This window comes from Mustela nigripes, chromosome 16 (assembly GCF_022355385.1).
Source record: "Mustela nigripes isolate SB6536 chromosome 16, MUSNIG.SB6536, whole genome shotgun sequence".
In the NCBI taxonomy this organism is placed as follows: domain Eukaryota; kingdom Metazoa; phylum Chordata; class Mammalia; order Carnivora; family Mustelidae; genus Mustela; species Mustela nigripes.
Window position 1 is genome coordinate 14861045 of NC_081572.1, and position 22023 is coordinate 14883067.

General features: G+C 47.5%; 1 protein-coding gene across 7 annotated transcripts in view; it reads right to left on the reverse strand.

Annotated features, from left to right (window-relative positions):
- Positions 1 to 37: 37 nt before the first annotated feature.
- The window catches only part of TANC2 (tetratricopeptide repeat, ankyrin repeat and coiled-coil containing 2), a 365238-nt gene continuing 343252 nt past the window's right edge, over positions 38 to 22023 (reverse strand). For 4 of the 7 annotated variants that reach the window (XM_059379770.1, XM_059379769.1, XM_059379767.1 and 1 more), the window contains 9 exons: positions 21854 to 21987; positions 20786 to 20909; positions 16364 to 16539; positions 15756 to 15888; positions 15157 to 15186; positions 14228 to 14319; positions 11973 to 12119; positions 9283 to 9383; positions 38 to 7627 (listed from right to left, as the gene is read on the reverse strand). In XM_059379770.1, the coding sequence (XP_059235753.1) occupies positions 5683 to 7627; positions 9283 to 9383; positions 11973 to 12119; positions 14228 to 14319; positions 15157 to 15186; positions 15756 to 15888; positions 16364 to 16539; positions 20786 to 20909; positions 21854 to 21987 (2882 nt within the window). In that variant the 3' untranslated portion in view covers positions 38 to 5682. The remainder of the gene's footprint in view (positions 7628 to 9282; positions 9384 to 11972; positions 12120 to 14227; positions 14320 to 15156; positions 15187 to 15755; positions 15889 to 16363; positions 16540 to 20785; positions 20910 to 21853; positions 21988 to 22023) is intronic. The other 3 variants (XM_059379772.1, XM_059379768.1, XM_059379773.1) reach the window with 2 other exon arrangements.

Below are 22023 nucleotides of genomic sequence, written 5' to 3' on the forward strand. Positions count from 1 at the left end.
GCACACGGTACCGCAAGGAGAAAGCACCACAACACCGTGTTTTTCCAAGTGTTACCCTTTATAAATAAGTACATTTGCTTTCATACATACAGTTCATTGTACGGATGGCGATCTGTACACATGGGCAGAAAATGCATTCATTTAACTTTTCACATCTATCTCACACAGCTCACATGTACAGACAATACAACTGCTCAAGCAAGTACAGCAAAGGAAAAGGTCTTTCCTTATACACAGGGGGCTAGATGCCTCTGTTGGGTGTGGGACATCCCCACTGCACGAGTTCACAACTGTGTGGTGTTCAATATATCAGGAGAGAGAACAAACATGCATTGGATAATATACTGTACAGAGAAAGTCCTTTACATCTGAGTCATAGAAAACCTAAAGGAAAACTAAGTGCATTAAAGCTTTTTCCAGCAAGTGTCTTGAAAGGACAGCAAAGAGGAGGAGGAATCAAAATCATATTAGTACAAATCACTCTTTAATTGTAGACTGTACATGTCTGTACTAATTAAAATCATCTTGGATTTGGAGGAGACAGAACAGAGACAGATATGCTGCACTAAATGGAAAGGAGGCCATGCCTGAGGATGGCACCTGCCCTGAGCCCAATGAGGAACTGGCCCCACTCAGCAGGAATCAGCCAAAGGAAAAAACAAAAACAAAAACAAACTGGAACAGGAAGTGTAACTTACAAGATTTCCAAAATAACCTGTGAATGAAGGAGAGATCTGGAGCCGGCATTTCTAACTCTTTTTTTTTTTTTTTTTCTTTCCAGTCAGCTGGTACACAATAAGGCAGGTACATTCAAGTACTGAATTTCCAGAATTTACAGTCTGTCTGGTCCTGGGGACCCAAGGGATGGAGTGGAGTCCCCCTAACCAGGTTAGTGGTTCTGGTTCTGGTTAGTGATTAGGCAAAAGAAAAATCCAGCCAGTAAGTGCTACAAAAACAAAGCAGCTAGGCTCCTTCCTTTCCACGGAGTAGGTCTGTCGGAAAAACGAGACACGCTGGCCTGCATCTAGACGCGTTCAGCTAAAACCTGGCAGGTCAGCTTCGTGGAGAGTATCAGAGTCGGCAGGAAGAAGTGAGATGAAATGGGTGAGGAAACATGAAAGTAACACTTGATTTTTGGTGTCCAATTACGCATTCATTTGGTACTGACTTTCAAAGCTCTGACCGTGGCCACCGCATGGCCACAAGCATCTCAGGGCGGCTCAGCAGCTGTGAGGCATTGGACACCAAACGCAGGTTACCAACACTTCAGCCCTTCAGTGGTCTGTGTTATAAACGGAGTTGATGAAGACCCAGTGATTATTCAAGTAGCTCTGCACAGTGGCTCTACCGTTCCCGTTGTGCTTGTGTCCAGGCCCCCAGCCAGCCGCCTTTTCTGGGGAGCAGCCAGAGCGGAGTTCAAGGCATTGCATGGTGAAGGTTTCCATGACACGTCTTTGTAGGTAGCTCTTACCCCTAAGCCCTTTGTTCGTTGTTGTTAGTCATGGTAGATGGTCAGTCTGGAATTCCTAGAGGAAAAGGAGAAAAAGCCACACCTCCCGACGTGCGTGCCCCGGGCAGCACGGGCCTCGGTGTGGAAGCAGCAGCAGGCTGTCTCTGCAAGTTGGCTTCTTGAGAAGTGGGCAGCCCAAGGACAGACAGGGTGGGAGAGGCCGGGACAGGGAGGGGGGAACATCCTGTCCCCCCTCTCCGCCCCCCGGGGGAGCCTGTTCCATTTTGTGGCAAAGATTCAGTGAGCAACTGGTTTTGTCCAAGGCATTTCTGCAGTAGAAAAATAACAATTTTTGAATCAAACCAGCCAACTGTGACATCTCTGGAGTTATAAAAGTTGGAGGCCAAGAGGAACTGAGAGGGATGCTCACGGGAAGTGAAGAAGACTTCCTCATACCCACCCACCCACCAGAGCAAGGGAGTTCTAGTCAATTCTCCTGTCCTCTGCCTGGCTGAAGGTCCAAAGCGGGTAGTGTTCAAAGAGCTTGTCTCGCCACAATGGGCACAGATACATGAAGACCCCTCTGCAGGCCTGTTCCCTCCTTCCTGAACCCTCTGGGCCTGCCTGCTGCCCCGGGGAGCGGCTCCTCCAGGGGAACCTGCTGCCTGCCGTTCTTTGCCACCAGACAAGCCTGGTGCAGAGCCACAGTGACACCTAGTGGTAGAGTATGATTGAAGCAAGGTGACGTCCACATAACCCACTGTATAGGACTAAAATCTAAGGAAAATACTTATGGATATTAAATTAGATACTGGTTAATTTTTCTATTGGGTACATCTCTGGAATATAAAAATACCAATATTTAGAGGGGGGTTCATAAACTACTATACAATATAAGGACCGAGGATACCTTTCTCTAGGCTGTTCTGTTTACAATAATTTAGGAAAAGTGTTTTAATAATCCAGGCTTAACTAAATTAGCAAACTTGTGTCTCTGGACAACGATCTGGGGTACTGTACATGATTCTAATTAGTGGAATTTTCCTGAGCCTTCGAGTTTAAGTTAAACACATCTAGAAAGAGGGGCACATGGGAGAGGAACAAGAAGGGTTTGTGCTCTATTAACTTGGGGCTTTAATAGTGCACATCTGCAACCCAGACGAAATACAACAGCAGATACAAAATGGTCTTTGTCCATGCCAAATTCTCATGTTACACAGGTTTTCCCTTTACTTTGTAAATAAACATTAATTTTTAATTGTTAATTGTGTGCCTTACTGATCCAGTAAATAAAGTAACCACGTCTCAGGAGTCCCTAAGAAAATTGCTGGAAAAGCACTTTAAAATCACTGCAAATTTTTTTTGTATTTAAAAATTCTTAATCTTTTTGATGCTTATATACAACAGTTATTTCTTGTGCTATAAATGTTGTGATCCACTGCTTGATTTCTTTCCTTTTTTTCTTTTTCCCTTGAAAGATACACTAAAAGACAAGAGCGGTTTTGCTATTTTCTAATGAAGACATTACGCACACTTAAATATCCAGTATTTATCAGAATTACAAATTCAAACAGTAAAGTGCACCCATTTATAGACATGATGTGATGGGAACCCATTAGTGCAAGAATTCTGGGTGAATGAAACGTACAATTTGGTGAGAAACCTAGAGGCTGAGGTCTGTTACCACTGTCACCATTGCAGGGTGATGTGAATTGGGTGAGTGGAACTTACCAGGCCCATCTGAAAAGCTCCCCCCACCGGAAGCCAGACATTGATTCAGCAAGTGTTGCCGGGGAGAGGCCATCTCGGATACACGGTACTAAGAACGGCCCATGGCAGTGAAGTAGCACAACAGGGCACGGGCAGTCCGCCTGCAAGGAGAACCGGTCTCCTGCCCCCAGGAAGGTCCAGTTGGCATTTTCTAGTCAAACTCAACTGGCACCCAGCAGTGATATTCACTCCCTCTTACAATGGCTAACAAAGAGCCTGCATTTTGACTGTTTTAAGTATTTTGCCCAATAAGGCATAGACCCTAAATCTCCGGTTTGTCCAAGAAAACCAAGAGACCCTGGGGACAAGCAACATCAGGGGCGTGTTGGTGAAATGCAGAACCTGCTGAGTGCAGGTCGCATGTGTGGTGTTCCGAATAAGCAGGGGCACTTATCTGACAGATGCAGACATTGTTCAGAATGTCGTGGCAGCTCCTCGGTGAGAGGTGCTTAGGAAGGGAGGAGATGCCAAGAGCCCCCAGGGCTGAGACCTGGACAAAGCGGGAGCTGGGCTCCGGGCTGTAGGCTGGTGCCACAGCTGGACATTTCATCTTCTCAGTGAGAGAGAGGGAGAAGGGAAGGGCCAAGACGCCGGGGCCCACCCTGGGCTAGCTGAGTAGGACGCAGTCCCGGGGCATTAGAGAGAGGGGAAAGAGTCTGGGTCTTGAGATGGCCCAGCTGTCTGCTTCTAGCCCAGAGACACATCCTGGCCTGTTTCAGGCCTAGGGGCAGAGGGGCCCATCTATTTGGCAGAATCTAAATTAGTAGAGAAATGTTTCTGATCTCAACTTCATGCTCCCCATGTCTTAGTGATACTTTCAGAGGACACTTACAAACAGGTCTGGTCATATCTGGATTTTTGTTCAGGAAACTGCCCTTCCAATAGCCCTTTACTAACAAGAGCAGAATGATTCTTAGTAACAGAGAATGAATTCGCTTTTGCTTCAGTTTCTTAAGTTTTCAGAGTTGACGTGCCGTCAGCACCAGGCCCGTGCTAAGGCTTTGGTTTCGGTGTTCCTGCTGTCCACCTCATGCTGGCCTCAATCACGCAAAGGAGAGGTCAGCAAGTGACCTCAAGACACGGAAGAAGGGTGCAGGCTACCCGGGTCAGAAGACCTGCTGTCTGTCTCACGCGCCCCCACCCAGGGCTGAAAGGGGTCTGTGTTCTCCCTGAAACATGTTGCAGTTTCTGGTTTTCAAAGATTGCTCCCCAAACACTCCTACCTTGAAAAAAAAAGAAGAAAACGATTCCTAAAGTAACATAATGGGACTATAGATCTCAAAATGGAATCAGACGGCGTCTGGCGCAGGGTGCAATGACCCTTGGTGCAAACTTCAGGAATAAGGTTACGGTCCCGAGAGAATTCAATCTGCTTCCCAGATAACCAATTTCTTCACTACACCGTGTGGGCTGAAATAGGAGCGCCAGTGGAACACAGTCTGGTTCCGAGCGAGGACCCACTAACAGGATTAGGGTACCACTCACACCTCAGCAAGAGTTTGCTTTTGTAGAGTATGATGGTCAGTGATCTCTTAGGAGCTAAAATGCAGACTTCTCCAAGACAAAGATTTTCTCTAGCCTTTCACTGAGCGTCCAGAACAGTCTTTCTTCCTCTCTTTTCTATATATTTACGTAGATGCCCCCCTGCTACCACCCCTGGAAAATCAGTCGATTTTTAATAGTTACTGGTTGGCTAAAAACCTGGAGAATGCCTCTCAGTAGATTATTTAATAATATCCATGATTCTCATCTGATTTCCTTGGCTGAGTGAAATATTTAAAGGGCTGGTTGTTTTCTAAATATTCATAAAATGTTTCAAATAATTATACTGTTTTTTTCCCCCCTTCCAATATAATAGACCTGTTTCCTCTTTCTCCTGGATCCTTTAGCCCCCATAGGAAGACCAGCAATAACCTAAATGAACATTCTAGACCTGATGACTGCAGGGAGCTGGCAGTCCGGGGGAGGAGACCATGGCACGAGAATGCACTGGGGTTGGCTATTTGGATAACACTGGATAAGAATGCGAAGGCAAAGGGGCGTCATACTCTTTCTAAAGTTCCTAGAAGAAAACAAACGAGAACACCTTATTTTTGTAAAAAAGGAGAAAGACATTCACACAACAAGAACATCAGTGAAAGCGATTGTCTCCTGGAAAAAGCTGACCAGTGTGTCTGATCTCCCTGGGTTAAAGCACACGGCACAACAATCTCCTCGTTGGCGTCGGAAGAGAGGGAGAGAGCTTGTGGCTGGGGCTCGGAGGGGAGGAACTCAAGTCCTGGCTCGCTGGAGGCCAGCTTCCCGGTCGGCTGCATGCAAAGAACTCCAGCACGTGGGCTGCCACCTCTGAACACCACACAGAAACTACATGAGAAATTAAGCCAGAGAACTACCTCAAATGTGGAAACCAAGCCTGAAAATGTGCAGTGAAAACATATGGGTCTCACTCCAACACACGTCTTTTAAACATTAGACTCCACAAATGGTCTCTTTGGTTTGATAGGGGATGTCTGCCCTTGTCGAGAGTCCCGGGACAACTGCCTGTACAGGTTGTCCTGGTATGCCTGAGCCACAGGGAGGGTCCGAGCCACCTTCACATCCGGGTACGAGGAGGCCTGGCCGACTCTCTCCAAGAGGTCTCCGCGGGACCCGTTGGCCAGCATCCCATGGGGGCTGTAATAATCGTCCTCCAGCAAATGGCCATTCTGTGCATTGTTGGTTTTGTTATAAAAGGCAATGTTGCTGATGGATGATGGTGGACTGAAGGACTCAGGCTGAGGCAGGTTGCCTGGAGACGTGGGACTGAGAACGGTATCCACGGATGACACGGCCCAGGTCCGATTCTGCTGGTGAAGGTGGGGGTACTGTTGAGTCCGGGCTGTTTTATCTATGATCCCCATGAATGGTGTGGTCCTGGATCGGGTGGGCTCACTGGGATAACCTCCCTGAGTGGGAGACACTGGTGACAGCTCGTCACATGACCTATCATATGCCGGTTTCAGTGGGATCTCCATTTGCTGAATCGAGGAAGACGGCCGGAAGGTTGGAGTGAGGTTGGAGGCTGATGAGATACTATTGCTGGATGGAGAGAAGCGGAGGCCTACGCTCTGGGAGTGCAGCAGCGGCCTGGGAGTTGGTGGGTGAGGCTTGATTTCGTTGGGGTTGACGCTAACAGGTCTTCTGATTAAATGCGACACATCAGGGGAACCTAGCTGGCTGGAGGAACGCTCTAGATCTAGTTTTGAGTGACAGACTGGGTAGTAGGATGCGGACTGGCTACGTCCAATCTGTGGCGTCTGGCTGTATCTCATACCACCTCGGTACGCCGAGGAAGGTCGCTGTGGAAGGTCCTCTTTGGTCAACCCTCCATGCTGACAGATGGCGCCCGCACTCAGGCTGGCCTGGACATGCTGCACGGGTCTCCCGTCTCCTACGATCCCCCCAATTGACCCTTGATAAACCAAGCGGCTCTGACTTACTCCCATGTCTCCTTGGGAAGACTGGTACTTACTAGCCATCGAGTGGGCGACTTGGCCATAGGCCCCTGTGGAGACGACGGAGCTGGAATGGACTGCGGCGCTGGGCTGGTTGCTTCTCACAATCTGGGCCTTGGCAGGCTGTAGCCTGAGCCCTTGCTGGGGAACTGCCACAGGCAGCTGAGGCATCTGGTAGGGCCGCTGGGTCATTTTGGATAATGGAGATTTTGGTCTGCCAGGAAGCTGACTCACACTCGTGTCTTGCTGATAGCGCACGGGGGAGCCCGACTGGGATCTGTAGACACTCATGCTTTCAGCTGGAGGGCTGGCCCGATACTGAGGGCCTCTACGGAGCGGGGAAGGGGGAGGGCTCGGGTATTCCTTGCCCTGTCCTCCCACGGGCGGGGGGCTGAAGCGGTAAGACCCGCTCTGGTGCGCCGGGGAGGTGTGTGGTGGGCTGGGCCTGTAGTGGGAGTTCTGGTGAGTGGGAGAAAGAGCGGGGGAGGTGGACTGATAGCCCTGTCTGGTGGGAGAACCTACGGAACTGCTGGAGCGGAAGTCGAAGACCTGATGCGAGCCGAGCGGTGAGCTGGAGATGTAGGCCGAGTCCCGATGGGCTGGGGAGGCCGGCGGGCTCTGGATTATCGGGAGCCCCTGACTGGGCCGAGCCTCGGTCTGGAGGCCAATGGAAACGTTCTCAACATCCTGTTCCAGGTACTCCTCCTCGAATATATCCTGGACGGAGTAGAGATCTTCGTGCTGCGGTTCGGGCTCCGTCTCCTCCGGCAGCGGCGGCTGCGGCGGCTGCTGGGGCGGCGGCTGCCCCTGGCGGCACTCCTCCTCCACCCGCAGCAGGAGTCTCTGGATCTCACGGTTGTTTGGACAGAGCTTGATGGCCTCGTTCAGATCCTCTAAGGCTGCTGCAAACTGTCTGCTCGACAAAATGTAAACACAGGAACTGGAGTTATTCTGAACCAACAGGAACCACCAAGAGCCGAGAACGCGGTCACTGCCGCAGAGAACTGAGGGGTAGTGTCTGTGGGAGTCTGGGGTGGGGGTTGGTTTCGTTTGATTTTTAAGGGAGGAAACAGGTAGGCTGTCATTCTGGAAGAGTCCAGAATGCTTCCTTAGCCTGTTTGGCCTCCGTCTTCCTTCTGGCCTCTCTGGGATTAGCAGAGAAGTGGCCCCATTTTGTCAGTCCAGCCAGGCCCTTCAGGAAGACTCTCTCAGTGCCCAGAGGCACACCAGGCGGTATGTGGGTTGGGTGGGGTTGTCATTTACAGGGTCACTGTCAATTAGCTTAGGAACAAAACAGTAACTACATATTTAAAAATCTTGCTGATTCAGCATAATTTTTTCTTTATATTCTCAATATTTTGGCCCCAAATTTCAGGCCTGTTCCCTCCTAGGCAAGAAGCCCGACTTCTGCCCTTTTCTCCCCTTCGCCCCATAGCACTGTCGCTCCTCCGTTCGGCTACATCAGAGCTGGGCAGGTCTTAGGCTCACTGACTAAGCAACTCAGATCTTAATTTGCAGATGAGGACACGAACTCTCAGAGACAGTCCCGTCTTCTCTATTAATAATCCTCCTATTAATCACTCTATTAATAATAATCACTCTATTAATTAATAAGCACTCTATTAATAATCACAGGAAAGGGGCGACTGGCCTTGTTGGGAAGGGATTCTCTGGGGATAAAGAGAATCTGACAGTTAAGCTTCCGTAAGGACTTTCTTACCCCAGCTAGCTAAGATTAATGTTATCACCCCTGTCATCACTAGACTTAACCTGGGTTTGGTTTTTTAGGACCATATCCCCCCCGGCCACAACAGTGAATGTGAAGCAGTTCTTTCCCAGGCAGGAGTTTGGGAGAAGGGTGGGACACTGGGCAGGAGGCACCAAGGACGGCGACAAGTTATCAAAGATCAGTGATGGCAGGTTCTAGGTCTTTCTGGAGACTTTACTGCCCATTTGGCCAAGCCACAGCAGATGGACACGAGGGATGGAGTTTCTCTTGAGCCCCCTTGACCCTGGCAGCAGGGACCTCCTATCTCCCTGAGGTTGTGGTGGTGCTGGTGGTGGGGACTTGGGTGAGGAGGAGATCTGATGCCACCAGACCTGAGGAGAACTCCAGAAGGAAGACTAAATAATCCAGGGACTCCTCAAATGTCTACCAGAAAAGGGGAGCCTGTGGTATAAGTGACCCATCCTACTGTCCTTCTAAAAGGGCCAGGAGGATGTTTTGCTTAAGTGACCTCCTCTTAAGTCACTGGTGTCTATGTTATCTGCTCCAGGGGTTAAAAAGTGATTGAGAGGTGGCAGAGGCTTCTTGGAAGAAGGTACCATTCTCCAGCAATACGACGGCATTTTCCTCCCAAAGTAAAATGCTCTAGATCTCTGGAGCCCTGAAGATTTGCCAGTCTCAAGTGGAGTTCTGTGCTATGGAAGCCATCACCAAAGCATGTCCCTAAATGTCCTCAGGGAGAGACACATTTTGGTACGTATGCCCCAGGATGGCCTACATTGGCTCCGCCAGATTTTCAGAAAAGAGACCTCTTGCTCGTCACCCTCTCTCTCTCTCCTCACCTGCTGCTGCGCTTTGCCCTTGCTCTCGCATAGTAAGCTTCATAAGATTTCGGTTTCAGCTCCAGGGCCTTAGTAGCAAATTCCTCCGCCATTCCAAAATCCTGTCATTACAATAGGTGTGCAAATGAGTCATTGAAGAGACAGGAAAGATAGACAACTTGGGAATAAAACAGATTATATGTACATTTCTTTGACATTTATGGATGGAACACCTGGGATTCTCGACATGCCTGGCACGGCTCGAGCCATGTGGCCCAGACCGGGAGTTGCTTCTGCCTTTGCCCTGAGTGGCCCTGCAGTAGGTCCTGGGAATTTCTGCCCAGGAGCATTAAAATACTCTAATGTACCTTCCTTCTGCTTTTCTAATGAATGCTGGCTTTTCTAGGACAGCAGCCAAATGTGAACCCAATGAAGCTCCTGAAGTTGGAAACCTGACCCGTTGTCACACGTGTGTGTACAAGGCAAACAGACATGTGCCTTGCACGGGGCCTCGCCCTACTCCCCAGCTCCCTGTCACACCCGCTATTCCTCCGCTTCCTAAGGGGCGAGGGAGGGCCAGTGGGATGAGGTCTGTGGAGAGGAGAGCTGCATGGACCATGGACCGCATGGACTGGCCTCGTTGGGAAGGGATTCTCTGGGGATAAAGAGAATCTGACAGTTAAGCTTCCATAAGGACTTTCTTACCCCAGCTAGCTAAGATTAATGTTATCACCCCTGTCATCACTAGACTTAACCTGGGTTTGGTTTTTTAGGACCATATCCTCCCCCCGGCCAAAGATCTGGGGTCAGGGCACCCGACAGACTCGGGTTCAGTCCTCCAGCCAACCCCATAGCCCCTCGGAGGGGGTGGTGGTGTGTCTTCTCATCCACACCTACTGCACAGGTGGGATGGAGTGTGAGCACACATTTGAAAGCCCCAACCCCATTTCCGGCACAGAGCAGCTGCTCAGTAAACGGCCTCTCCCTTCTCCTAACTGGGTCCTTACTCAGAAAACATTGAAAACAACAACAAAAATAAAGTAAGAGAGGGCCGTGGCTGTAACTGGGGTTTGTGACAGATCATCTCTTAATCGCCGAGGCTCTCGAGAGGTGCATGGTCTCATCTGTCCTCATCTGAGAACCCTGGGGACAGGGACCTGCGACATAAAGCCCAAGTTTTAAAGATATCCTTCCATACTAAGCTAAAAGGAGTGTTTTTCTCTCCTTTCATTCGGTGTCTGAGCCTTAGGACAGCACAGTGACCCCTGGTGACACGCATGATTCCAGAGGCAGAACACAGGCCTGGAGCATGGGTGGAAACTAAGTAGGAGAAGTAACGAGCCCTCTTGGACGGAAGGAGACAGGCCCCGGGAGCGCCGTCCAGTGCCGGCCGTGGGAGCTGACTGCCGCCTCTTTCGGAGCAAGTGGAGACCGAGAGGGAGCGTTCATTTGATGGGAATCGTCTTCTATCGCTACTCTCTTTCCAATCTTATCTTTTTCTTTCTCTTTTCAACAATCATCGTTTCTGGCAAGATCAGAATGCTTTTAAGAAAATTATTAGTTCAGGCCCAAGAGAAGGTGGGAGCGGCTCCTGAGCGTTACCTCATTCGCACTGGCTGGAGCCCTGGGGGACCCTGGGAGCTACAGGTCTGGTTCTGTTTCACAGAACAGCCTCACTGCCTTCCCCTGGGGCGTCCCCTTCCCACAGGAACCGCTACCCTGTCTACAGTCTCCTCGGCACCATGGGGCAATTCCGCCTCTTCGGGCCGCAACTGTGTTCTCTGGGCCTTCAGGGCTCTTCTCACTGCCAGAGTTTAGACGGAGGCTACGAAGGTCGTACACACAAACAGCCTCTCTGGAACTGAAGCAGGCCTCTCGTCCCTGCAGCTGAAATCTTGCTTCTGCACAGCTGCGCTCTCTACTCATCAGCATCCTTTTTGGGGGTGGATTGTTTTCAGCTCCTGAGGTACTGTGAGACCTCAGGCGGGGGATGATCGGAGGTTCCTGACACGATCTCATCTATTCCCAGCCTCCGAGACAGGATTCTTGGCCTGGGAGCATCTGCATGTCTGCGAATCATGGGAGCAGTGGCTGAAGGCATCACACGCCGTTTCTGCTTGGCAGGTGAGAAGGACCAAGGACTATGTGGGAGGTAACAGAGGACCAGAAAGAGTTCTAAGATTCCCTCTGTGACAGGAAGGGACATGGCATGCTGGAGTAAAAAGATGAGGAAAGAAAGTGAAAAGTTCAGGATCAGCCTTTGAAATAAACCTTGAAGTCCATGGTCCCGAGTCCTCTTTCCAGCCCTTCCTTAAGAGACTAGGGGTCTACTAGCAAGGAAGGGAGTGACTACAGTTCATACCGAATTGCAGCTGGAATTCTAGTGACCACCTCTCTCACATTTTCCCAAAGACCAGAAAACTGCCTTGGGGGTAGGAGATGATGATGATGGCATTCCAATCACTTTCAGTGGGAACTAAAAATTCAGAAAGCTCCAAAAGTGCCCACAGCATTAACTTTTTTACAGTTTAAGATACGGATTGTACTTAGACTTGATTTCTTTCAAATTGCAAATGTCAGTGCTCTGTGAAGGACAACCAAGTTCCAAATGGGGCCGAGAACGATTTCAGGGGCCTGGTTAAGAGCCAGTAAGTGACATGGACGGTCAGCTTCCAGGGTTGAAGGAAGCAGCTGGGGGGAGAGGGACTTACGTTCATTTTCCTGCGACATCGAGAGAGGTTGAGGAGGAGAGACACCTTTAGTTCCCGGAAAGTTTTCAAGTCCTCACCAAACCCTTCTCGCGGGAATTTCTTCAGGGCGTACTGGTAGCGCTGGGCAGCCTCCTTTACTTTCCCTTTCTAATGGGAGTAGAAGATGGCAAAACACAGAGTTGGTTTGCTGAGCAGCGAGGAGGTCTGGCCCGCTCCCTTCCTCCTCTCGGCAGTGATGGCTAAGTTAGCCCCCCCAAACACCAGCCTGGGGAGTAGCTCTGGCCCTGCTGGTGAGAGAAGAGGGTCCAGTCTTTTCAAGAGGAAACTCAACTGGCAGGAAGGGCAAGATTGAAGGGGATGCCCAAGACACAGGCCAAAGAACCAACCCCTGGGATCCCCAGCTTCCTGACCGGGATCCCCAGCTTCCTGACCGGGATCCCCAAGAGACTGATCTTGCTCATTTCAAAGGAGCTTTATCTTGACCTGATTTCCCTGGGATGCCTATTATTTTCTAGCCCCAACTACGCCAGAGTTATTACTCCTTCTTCACTTTTGGTTTGCCTGGAAAACTCTTCCTGTTTGATGCTCCTCCTTGCCAGTCCTCTAGAAGAGGTCATGCCCTTCCTCACAAAGGAGGTGGGAGCCAAAACAGTCTAGCTGTTGCTTCCCTAGTCTCAATGCATAAAACAGTTGCCAGTGTTCCCATTTTTAGAAAAGGCTTGGGGTAGGGTGAAACTAGTAGAGAAGTTTAGAATTTGTGTTCCATCTGCGTAGGAGGGATTTTCCAAGATGAAGTAAGTCTAGGACCAACTTAGGGACCTGGTAGCAGGGGCCTTGAATTTTCCTTACATTCTGTATCTGAAAATCTATCAAATAATAAATAAATACCTATACACATATACACATGAATAAATAAAAAGAAAACAAATGAAAATCTATCAGCTGAGCTCAGAATGAGGCAGGAGGCAGCTCCCCTTCATTTAGCCAATCTTAATCTATTCCATTCCTTCTGTGCGGCTGCAACTCCATCCAGGGAGCCTGAACGGTCTCATCTTCTCTTTAGCATCTTTCCTCACGGAGAGATCTGGAGTCTACCAAGGTGAGAACTCTGCCTTTCCTCAACAGGAGATAGGACTCTTTTGTTGGAATATGAGAAGTTCTATTATAGTCAGGGCTTAGATTCTTGAGACCAATGTTATCCCCAAGTCCATAAATATGACACCTGGAGTAATGAAGCCCTTCTTGGAAGTCATGTGAAATCCTGGGAGGGTCAGGACTCAAGTTTCCTAGAAGACCAAGATTCCTAGATTGTCATGACTTTCACACGGAGGATCCTCAGGAAATACAACTCTTCTCCCAGGAACTCAAAACATTCCTTACATAGAGGTGGGTGAGAGGTGGAAATAATGCACTTCATAATCATCTCCCACCTCTGGGCCTGAGAGCTCAGTGAGGCTGGATTTATGTTTACCTTTAGGAGAAGAAGATGCCGCTAATCTTAATATAACCAGGTAACCATGAAATGTAATGTGCTTTGCTTTTTTTTTCTTTTTAAGTAATCTCTGCACCCAATGTGGGGCTTGAACTCACAACCCTGAGATCAAGAGTTGCATGCTCTTCTGACTGAACCAGCCAGGTGTCCTGTCATGTAATGTTCTTTTAGGATTTCCTACAGGCTGTGGGAGACAGTCTGTGTTAGGGTACTGGAGACTTCGGCTTGAATTGTGACTACAAAAAGACTCCATATATTTTTTGTTATCATTTGGTGAGGGACTTAAAGAAAATTTTATAATTGCTATTTGTCTTGCTTTCCTTATCTTACTCAGGGATGTTGACAAGCTATTACTACTACAGACTTTTAAATCTACATATATATATTAAATATGAAAGTGAAGACCAATGCCTTTTCCCACAGACTAGAAATATCTGTACTACATAATTTTACTTTACTTGTGCCATGAGTTTCCAGGTCCCACTTAGCAGATTCCACGCGGAAACTAGGTAACTGCCTATTAGTGACCAGATAAAATTAGGTCTGCGAGTTGATCAGCTGCAGGCTTATGTAGGCCACGCTTGCTCTCCTGCTGGGAAAATAGAAACTCAGGATGGTCAACCTAAGAGCCCATCATTGAGGGAGGGCATTCTCCCTTGGCCTCTAGAACCGAGGATGAGACTGTCAAGACTTTAGTAGATTCTATAGGGAGAGAACGAACAGTCAGTAGGCACTTTGAGGAAACTGTTCCTCCCCTCCTCACCTTATAAAACATGTCCCCCTCTTCCATCAGCTTGCTCAACAGGATGATCATGATGTCTGGTTTGGAGGTGGCCATCGCCCACGTGGCTGGACCTGTAGTGTACAGGATGCATGATGGGTAAAAAACTCAGACAATGTAAGGGTGGCAGGAAGCTAGGTGAAAAAAACATCCTGGGGGATTTCTGCTGAGAGAACAACTTGCTCCACAACAACTTCCTCATCATTTAGACCTGGGAGTGTCTTAGGGACTCCCATTGCCAAGAAGCTGCGCTGGACTGGTATTCACCTTAAAATAAGAGCACCTGACCTGTCTGAGCCGGCACCACAGGAGGGCAGCAAAGCCTGCCAACGCGCTGGATTTGAGCAGGCCATGGCTTAGCCTGGCGCTGTTTTAAACGAGGTCATTCGGAGAAAGAGTTTACATCAAATGTCACCAAGAGATTTAGAAAATCCAAAAAGGGCAGTTTATTTTAGAACCCGGGACTCAAAATCCCTAGCTGTTTAGTCTCTTAATTTAAAAATATGTACTTTGTAGAAAGGGGAACCATTAAAGATTCTAAAGGCTCCCTTAATTTTTAAGTACTGAAGGCCTCCCTGGGATTTACTTTGAATCAGGAGCACAGTTCTAATGTCAAAAGACGTGAAACAAGTCAACATGACTGAGAACTACTTTACCCACACAGAGAAAGAAGAGGTTAAACTGATTAGTTTATAGACGCCTGAATTATTTACCAACTAAGCTTTTCAGGGTTAGTTATCAAAAGTTCAAGTTATTCTCTACAACAGTCGTTAAAAAAAAATCTTCTTTTAAGGTGAAGTAAATTAAAAGATTAGAGGTGTAGGGAACTCATGCAGGCTAAATCAAAGAGGAGAAGGCAAAGCTGACCAAGCCATCAGACCACGCCTGATGCTGACAGCGGTGAAATATACCTCGTGGGCGACTCGGTAACGTCTGACAACCTTCAAAGAAAGGAGAAAACAAAAAGTTGTAGGAGAGGAAAAAAAAATGGATGAAGGTGAAAAAAAAAAAAAAAAAAAAAAGGAAGGAAAAAGCAGCAGTGAGAGGCAGGCAGCAAAAAAGCCAGCATATCAGCCAACCCTCGCCTACAGGTCCGTGGGATGGGGAGCAGATAGGACAGCAGCAGCAGGGACTGGAGAGTCTGAAGCACATACAGAGCAGGGAAAGCAGAGGCTCACGGCGGTGCGGGGATCCAGGGTGCTGGTGGGGGGCGGGGGGTGCTGGTAAAGAGGCGTTAGCACGAAGATGTGCTTAAGGTTAGAGCAGCCTCCTGGTGAAGGCGACGAGGGGCACGGCAGATAACCAGGTGATTGTGGACACGGAGTAGTGTCGACCAGGGCTCCGAGGGTGCTTTCTCTGGGCCCAGAGCCTTTCTGTTCACTTGGACAACAACTGGGGCAGGGCAGAGGGGAGACTATACACACTCACACCGAACACCCAGGGCAGCCAGGCCACTGGACCAGTCTGGCCCCCGGGCACAGATGGCCAGCACCTTCTTCCTTTCTCCTACCTATCTTGGCTCCTTTCTTCAGAAGAGTGACAACAACAGATGTGTTCCGGCACCCCACTGCTCTATCCAGAGGGCGCATTCCGCTGTAGTCGACATGCTCGATCATGGCCCCGTGATCCACCAGGAACTGGACCTAGGATGGGGATCAAGGGGAACAGTTAGCACAAGTGCAATGGCTCAGTGCCGCCCCACTGAGGGCTCTGGCTGTTGCCTGGACTTTATTCAACCTCTGGTGTGAACCAGGCTGCGTAGCCACGGGACTTCCGGCCTTACTGTATTCTTGATCTTTAATGGTGTTTTGAATATGCTTGTCCTCTAGCAAGTACAGGTCCAAGAACTTTCTTTATATATATATAACATTTATCTATTTGAGAGAGAGGGAAGCAGACTCCCCTCTGAGCAAGGAACCTAACGTGGGGTTCGATCCCAGGACCCTGAGATCATGACCTGAGCTAAAGGCAGACACTTTGGACGGAGCCACCGAGGTGCCCTCCAAGAACTTTCTATCAGGAATCATCAACATGTTACTCCACTCTTAACCCAATAACATTCCGGATGGAGAACCATCCCTATCCCTACTACCCAAAGGCGCATGTAAAGGCACTCACCACCTCGGCATCACCGTAGAAAGCTGCCAGATCCAGGGGGGTACGGCCGTTCTTGTCAGCATGGTCTGTGGCAGCTCCGTTATCCACCAGAGAACGAACTACTGGGAGATGACCCTTCAGACAAGCCCAGCTGAGGGCTGTCAGTCCTTCTTTGTCCATTAGAGCAATGGAGGCACCTACAAGAGCGAGTGTAACACAGGGCTGAGGAAATAGGAAACACGGGGCTGCCCAGAGCAGGCGGGAAAGCAGGTCCCAAAGCTGAACGCTCGGCCAAAGCACAGCTGTTGTTTCAGTGGGGAAGTTCTCTCGCACTAATACTGCTAAAAAAAAAACAAAAACAAAAACAAAAAACCCTGGTCCTATAAGCTCTCAGTAGAAGAGGGTCCAGCTGTTTTTACTGGGTATCCTGGGCCTCCCACAAGGCTTCCTCTTTGTACGGAAGTTCCAGCATGCCCCGCAGAGAATGCTCTACTTGGGCCACGTGGATGTGCTCATGGCCTCCTGACTCTCCCACAATATTCCCAGAGTCTCACTTCTGGTCATGTTTGCTCCCATGTGGGGAGTCTTGTCATTCCTGCCTCACTTCTACTCATTCTCTAGGGACCATTTCAAATCCCCCCGTTTCCAGGAAGATTTTCCTGGTTCACTGTTCACCTCGTCTTGAATGTGCTTAACACATGTCACCTTATTCTGTTCTTCATTTTTTTTTTTTTTTTTTTAATGTATCCTACTTGCATGTAATAAATCCTCAGTGAATGTTTTCAGGAAGCAGCAAAAGTCTTCCCTTTGGAACAGTATAAACTCCTGGAGAGATTCTCCTAAAGCAGGAGGAGCTCAGTCCGCGCTGATCACTGGCAATAGCACCAGATCACGTTCTTTCTCTCTAGAACGTGGGAGAGATGAACTCGTGGGAAGAGACTGAGCCCAAGCCACAAGGAAATTCAGAGTTTAATTAAACTTGTCAGCCTTCGATGATCCAATCCCCACTCTCTTAGCCTTGTTGGTATTCTACATCTGTTTCTCTTTAGCATTTCTATCTTCTTCCATAAGGATCAAGCATACTCGATACACTGTTTTGTAATTAGTCTAAAGTTCAATACTTATTTTGTTCTTAGCCTAGACTGTAAACTCTTGGATGGCAAAGGGCTTATCACTTCCTTGCTGGTTTTGAAGAGTACCTAAGACAATTCTTTTCACACAGTGGACGTGGCGCACTAACTAAATTGGGATCAGCTTACTGCGTACAGAACATTTTCCAGGCCGCTGCCTCAGCTAGACAGGACTCAGAGGTGAGATCAAGCTTAGGATGTACCACAGCAGGCTCAGTGTGGGTCAGACAATCAGACTTTGTGGCTTCCTGCAGCAGGATGAAGGGCTGGAAGCTACCTCTCACCCTGCTGATAGCCACTAACGTACTGGGTTCTCTTTTCGTAATGGTGTAGTTTGCAAAGAAATCATCGATTCTAACACAGAATGAATTTGAATGTGGGAGAAAATCTAAGGAGTTTTCTCAGATGGGATGTCTAGAAACTCCCTGGATGGAGCCTCCCATGTAGAAGAAGCAAGATAAAAAGGTTCTGGATGTCTATTACAGATAAGTTGATTTTCCAAAGATAAGGAAAGCTGGAATTTAAGAAATTAATAGGAGATACATATGAAATGAACCCATTTATTCAACAGACGTCCAAAATTCAATACGTAATCTTTCCCTTCACTCTTTTCTTCCCCTTGCAGTTAATGGAATCACATTTTTTCCAAACATCCATTTTAAAACTTTGGAGTTATCTTTAACTCAATTGTCATTATTTCCTACATGTAATTACTCTATATCCAAAATCGTTTTTGTACTTGGCCCTTCTGCTCTCTTCTAATAGCTACCGCCCCTGGATTAGAGCCTCATTACTTCTCATCTATTACAATGCTTCGTAATGGCTCCCCCGGCCCACTATAATTCCTCCATCAAATTGTACTACTGCCAGAGGAATTTTTCTTTTAAAGCACAACTCTGGCATCAATTCCTTTTTAAAAAGTCTTGAAAGGCTCCCCATTGCCTTCAAAATTAAGTCCAAAACCTCTTTTGGTCTGTTCCTTTTCACTTTCTTTCCACATACATTTCCAATTTTACTTCCCAAGAGCCCTCACATACTTCACTGGACAACCTGCATTATTTCCCCAAACCTCTTGTGTGCTGGATCTCCTCACTGATTTTCAGACACTTCCCCTCCCTGAACAGGACAACTTTTTTCCTATTCACCTTTCAAAGTCTGTCCTTTTCTAACGCAAATACCTTAAACAGAGCATTTTATCTTCGTTTCATCCCTTCCTTGCTGGATTACAGAGTCTTGGGGGGCACAGATTACAGAGAATCCATTAAAAGAAAATCCCTTGCTGGTACAGCACTGGTACAGTGTTCTGCACGTGAAGCTGGGTAAATAAATGTTGGCAGAATTTGCTGATTTCGTTGAGTCTCTGATTTAAGTGTAAAAAAAAGGAAAAACGGAGGCTCTCTGACTCTTGATGGTTTGACTTACAATTTTTCAACTTTACGATGGCGCGAAAGGGATATGCATTCAGTAGAGAATGTACTGTGAATCTTGAATCTGGACCTTTTTCCAGGATAGCGATGTGCTATCTTGTGATGCTGGCCAGCAGCAGGGAGCCCCAGAAAGCCAGCAGCCACACCATCACGAATGTAAACAACAGATACGCTTACAACCATTCTGTTTTTCACTTTCAGTATAGTATTCAATAAACTACATGAGATACTCAGCACTATTATACAGTAGGCTAAGCTATCACGTTCCATAAGCTAGGTGTATTAAATGCATCTTCAACTTCAGATATTTTCAACTTAGGGTATTTTCAACTTGGGTTTATCAGGACCTAAGCCCATCCTAAGTTTAGGAAGATTGGTAGTACAAAGACCAGCATGTCTGCAAGGGTAAGGGAGAACACATCTCTGCACTCTGTCTGATAAGCTTCCACTGGTGTGTGGCAGACACTGTGCAGTGATCTAAAAGTTATCAGCGCCTGAAGAGGTCTTGCCTTTTCCAGTAGACTTGGGTTGTTCTGGGACTTTTGTTCCTGCTGCATCTTATCCTGGGAATCTAGGTACACCCTCTATGCTCCTCCAACCCTCTCTTGGCAGAAGTAAGGATAGATATCATGAAACCAGTCTTGTTTGTTGGCTTGTATTACGGAAGCAAGAACCACTTTGCATACTGGGAGAGTGGTTCTCTGGTTCTGCCCCAGTATTGCGAGTCTGAGGCTGTGGAAACAAATACCTCTTCTTTGGAGGATACGTCTGAAGGCCTAGTAAATCTCTGAGTTTCAGTTTGAAATCTTAGAAGAAACCTCGTCGTCTTCTTAATTTGACTACCCTCAGTTGTGCCGGCCTGGTTAGTGTTCTTCCTTCAGGAGCTTGGATTCCTTGAAGTGAATGTGCCCAAAGAAATAATTTTAAATGTGTAGGTCCTTTTTACTAATGGGGAAGGCTAACTGGAATAAAGTCATTAGCCTGGGCACAATCACACTATCTCCTGCTTCATGTAAATGCTCAAAGTCCACTAGATGGTACTGTAGAGTCAACAGTGACTTGAGTTTTCCTTCTACAAAAGGTCATGCTCATTCACCCGTTTTGCATAGGTGACTGAGGTCAGAGCAATCAAAAGGCGCCTGAAATGCTTTTGAAGGCGGTGTGACCACAATCTCTTTATTTCCCATTCACCAGGAGCATGTGAATGTTAATGTCAAAAGGAATTTATTACAACAGAAGAGAATATCCTGATTTCTCCAATAGGGTCCCACTGTCAGCAATTATCTTAATCTTTGTCTCCTCCGGATACAAGAAAAATATTAGTTGTACAGGCTTACAAAAGAATTGATAAAATTAAAGAAAAAACACAATCCTTGGAAGATGAATAGCTATTGAGTGTATATTAAAAAATCAAAGTTTGGAGATTACAGATTTGAATTAGAGAATTTAGAACACATTAATCTGATTAGAATACCAAAACTCCCTTAATTCATAAGGAAACAAAGAATATCAGAGTTAAAGGGTCCCACTGTATGTAAGAGAGGAGATGAACTTTCACATCTTAACCAACTAGATTCATAATACATATATATTTTTTAAAGATTTAGAGAGAGAGAGAGAGAGAGAGAGAGCATGTGTGCACATGCATGGAGGGAAGGAGAGGGAGAGAAACTTAAGTAGACTCCCTGCTAAGCATGAGCCCAATGCGGGGCTTGATCCCAGGACCCTGAGATCCTGCTCCAAGCCTAAACCAAGAGTCTGGATGCTCAAATGATTGGGCCACCCAGGTGCCTCAATAATATCTATTCTTAACATCTCTTAGAATCCATCACTAGTTCCTTGAATCCAAGGAATTGCCCATGCAGCTCTGGCACTCCAAGACTGACCTTGTGCAAGCAGAAAGTCCACAGTTCCTAGATGGCCTTCGGAGGCAGCCATCATCAGCGGAGTACGACCCTGCTTGTCTGCCATGTTGACATCAGCTCCATGGGTGAGTAAAAGATCAACAATCTGTAAGTGCAGAGAAACAGGGACCAATGAGCCAGGAAGAGCTGCTGAGTAGACATGTGCATGCTGTTCCCTACACTGGGGGGATCTCCTCCTGTTGCACAGGCGAGTCACTTCTCCATGTAACTTTCTACTGCAAGGGTCTCTCTAATTCTTGCAGAGTCTTACTACCGTGTGATTTGATCTGACTCTCTTAAGGAAAGCCAAATGAGAATTCAACTCTGAATGTCTGACTTACCCCTGAAGTGAAAAAGAATTTAAGATACAAAAGGTCAAAATGTAGACTAAACCATCCCACAGTGGAAGTTCCGACACTAGTCACTGCCTTTGTGAGTGCCGTTTTATTGACCTCTAGGGGCTGCTAGCTTCCCTGTAGTGAGGATTTATGACTGAAATGAATACAGCAAAGTGCCTCTAATAACTCTTCTATACCGTTTGGCTTCTAGAGCTATTTTTCTACACAAATACTTCCAAAGATTATTACCAATATATGGTCTTCTCCATTGTAAGTGTATAAATTAGCATTTATCTGGAATTCAAACATCTGGAATGACTGCATAGCTAGAATTTATGTACACCACGTTTTCTTTTAGCAAGTCTGAGACACCTGCAAGACACCTGTTAGCAGGGATCTGTTGGGATATGAATCTTCTAGAGGACCTGTGGGAAAAGCAGGTCCTGGTCACTCCATGACCAGGCCAGAAGGAGCTAGTCCCTCTATGCAATCTAGATCATGATGATGACTTTTTAAAAAAATGATGATGATTTTGAACGTTAGGTTTCTGACATCTTCTCAATGAACCAGAATACTAATAACCAAGGCCCAAGTCCTCAAACCCAATGACTGGTGAGTAACCCAAATGTGACTTTTTTTTTCTTTCTGCTTCAGAAGTTCCTGTCTAGAACTCACCCCTCCCTGAGGGGCTGGAAGTAGCTAGCCTGCTTACCTGCCAGTGGCCCTGGCGAACAGTGCTGAACAGAGGCACTGCCCCTCGGCGGTTTGGCTGGGCCACTGCTGCCCCCTGTTCCAAGAGGAGACGGCACACCTCCAGTTTGCCCCTCCCGGCGGCAGCTGTCAGTGCTAAGAGCAGAGAACACAGACTGAGAACAGGCGGGT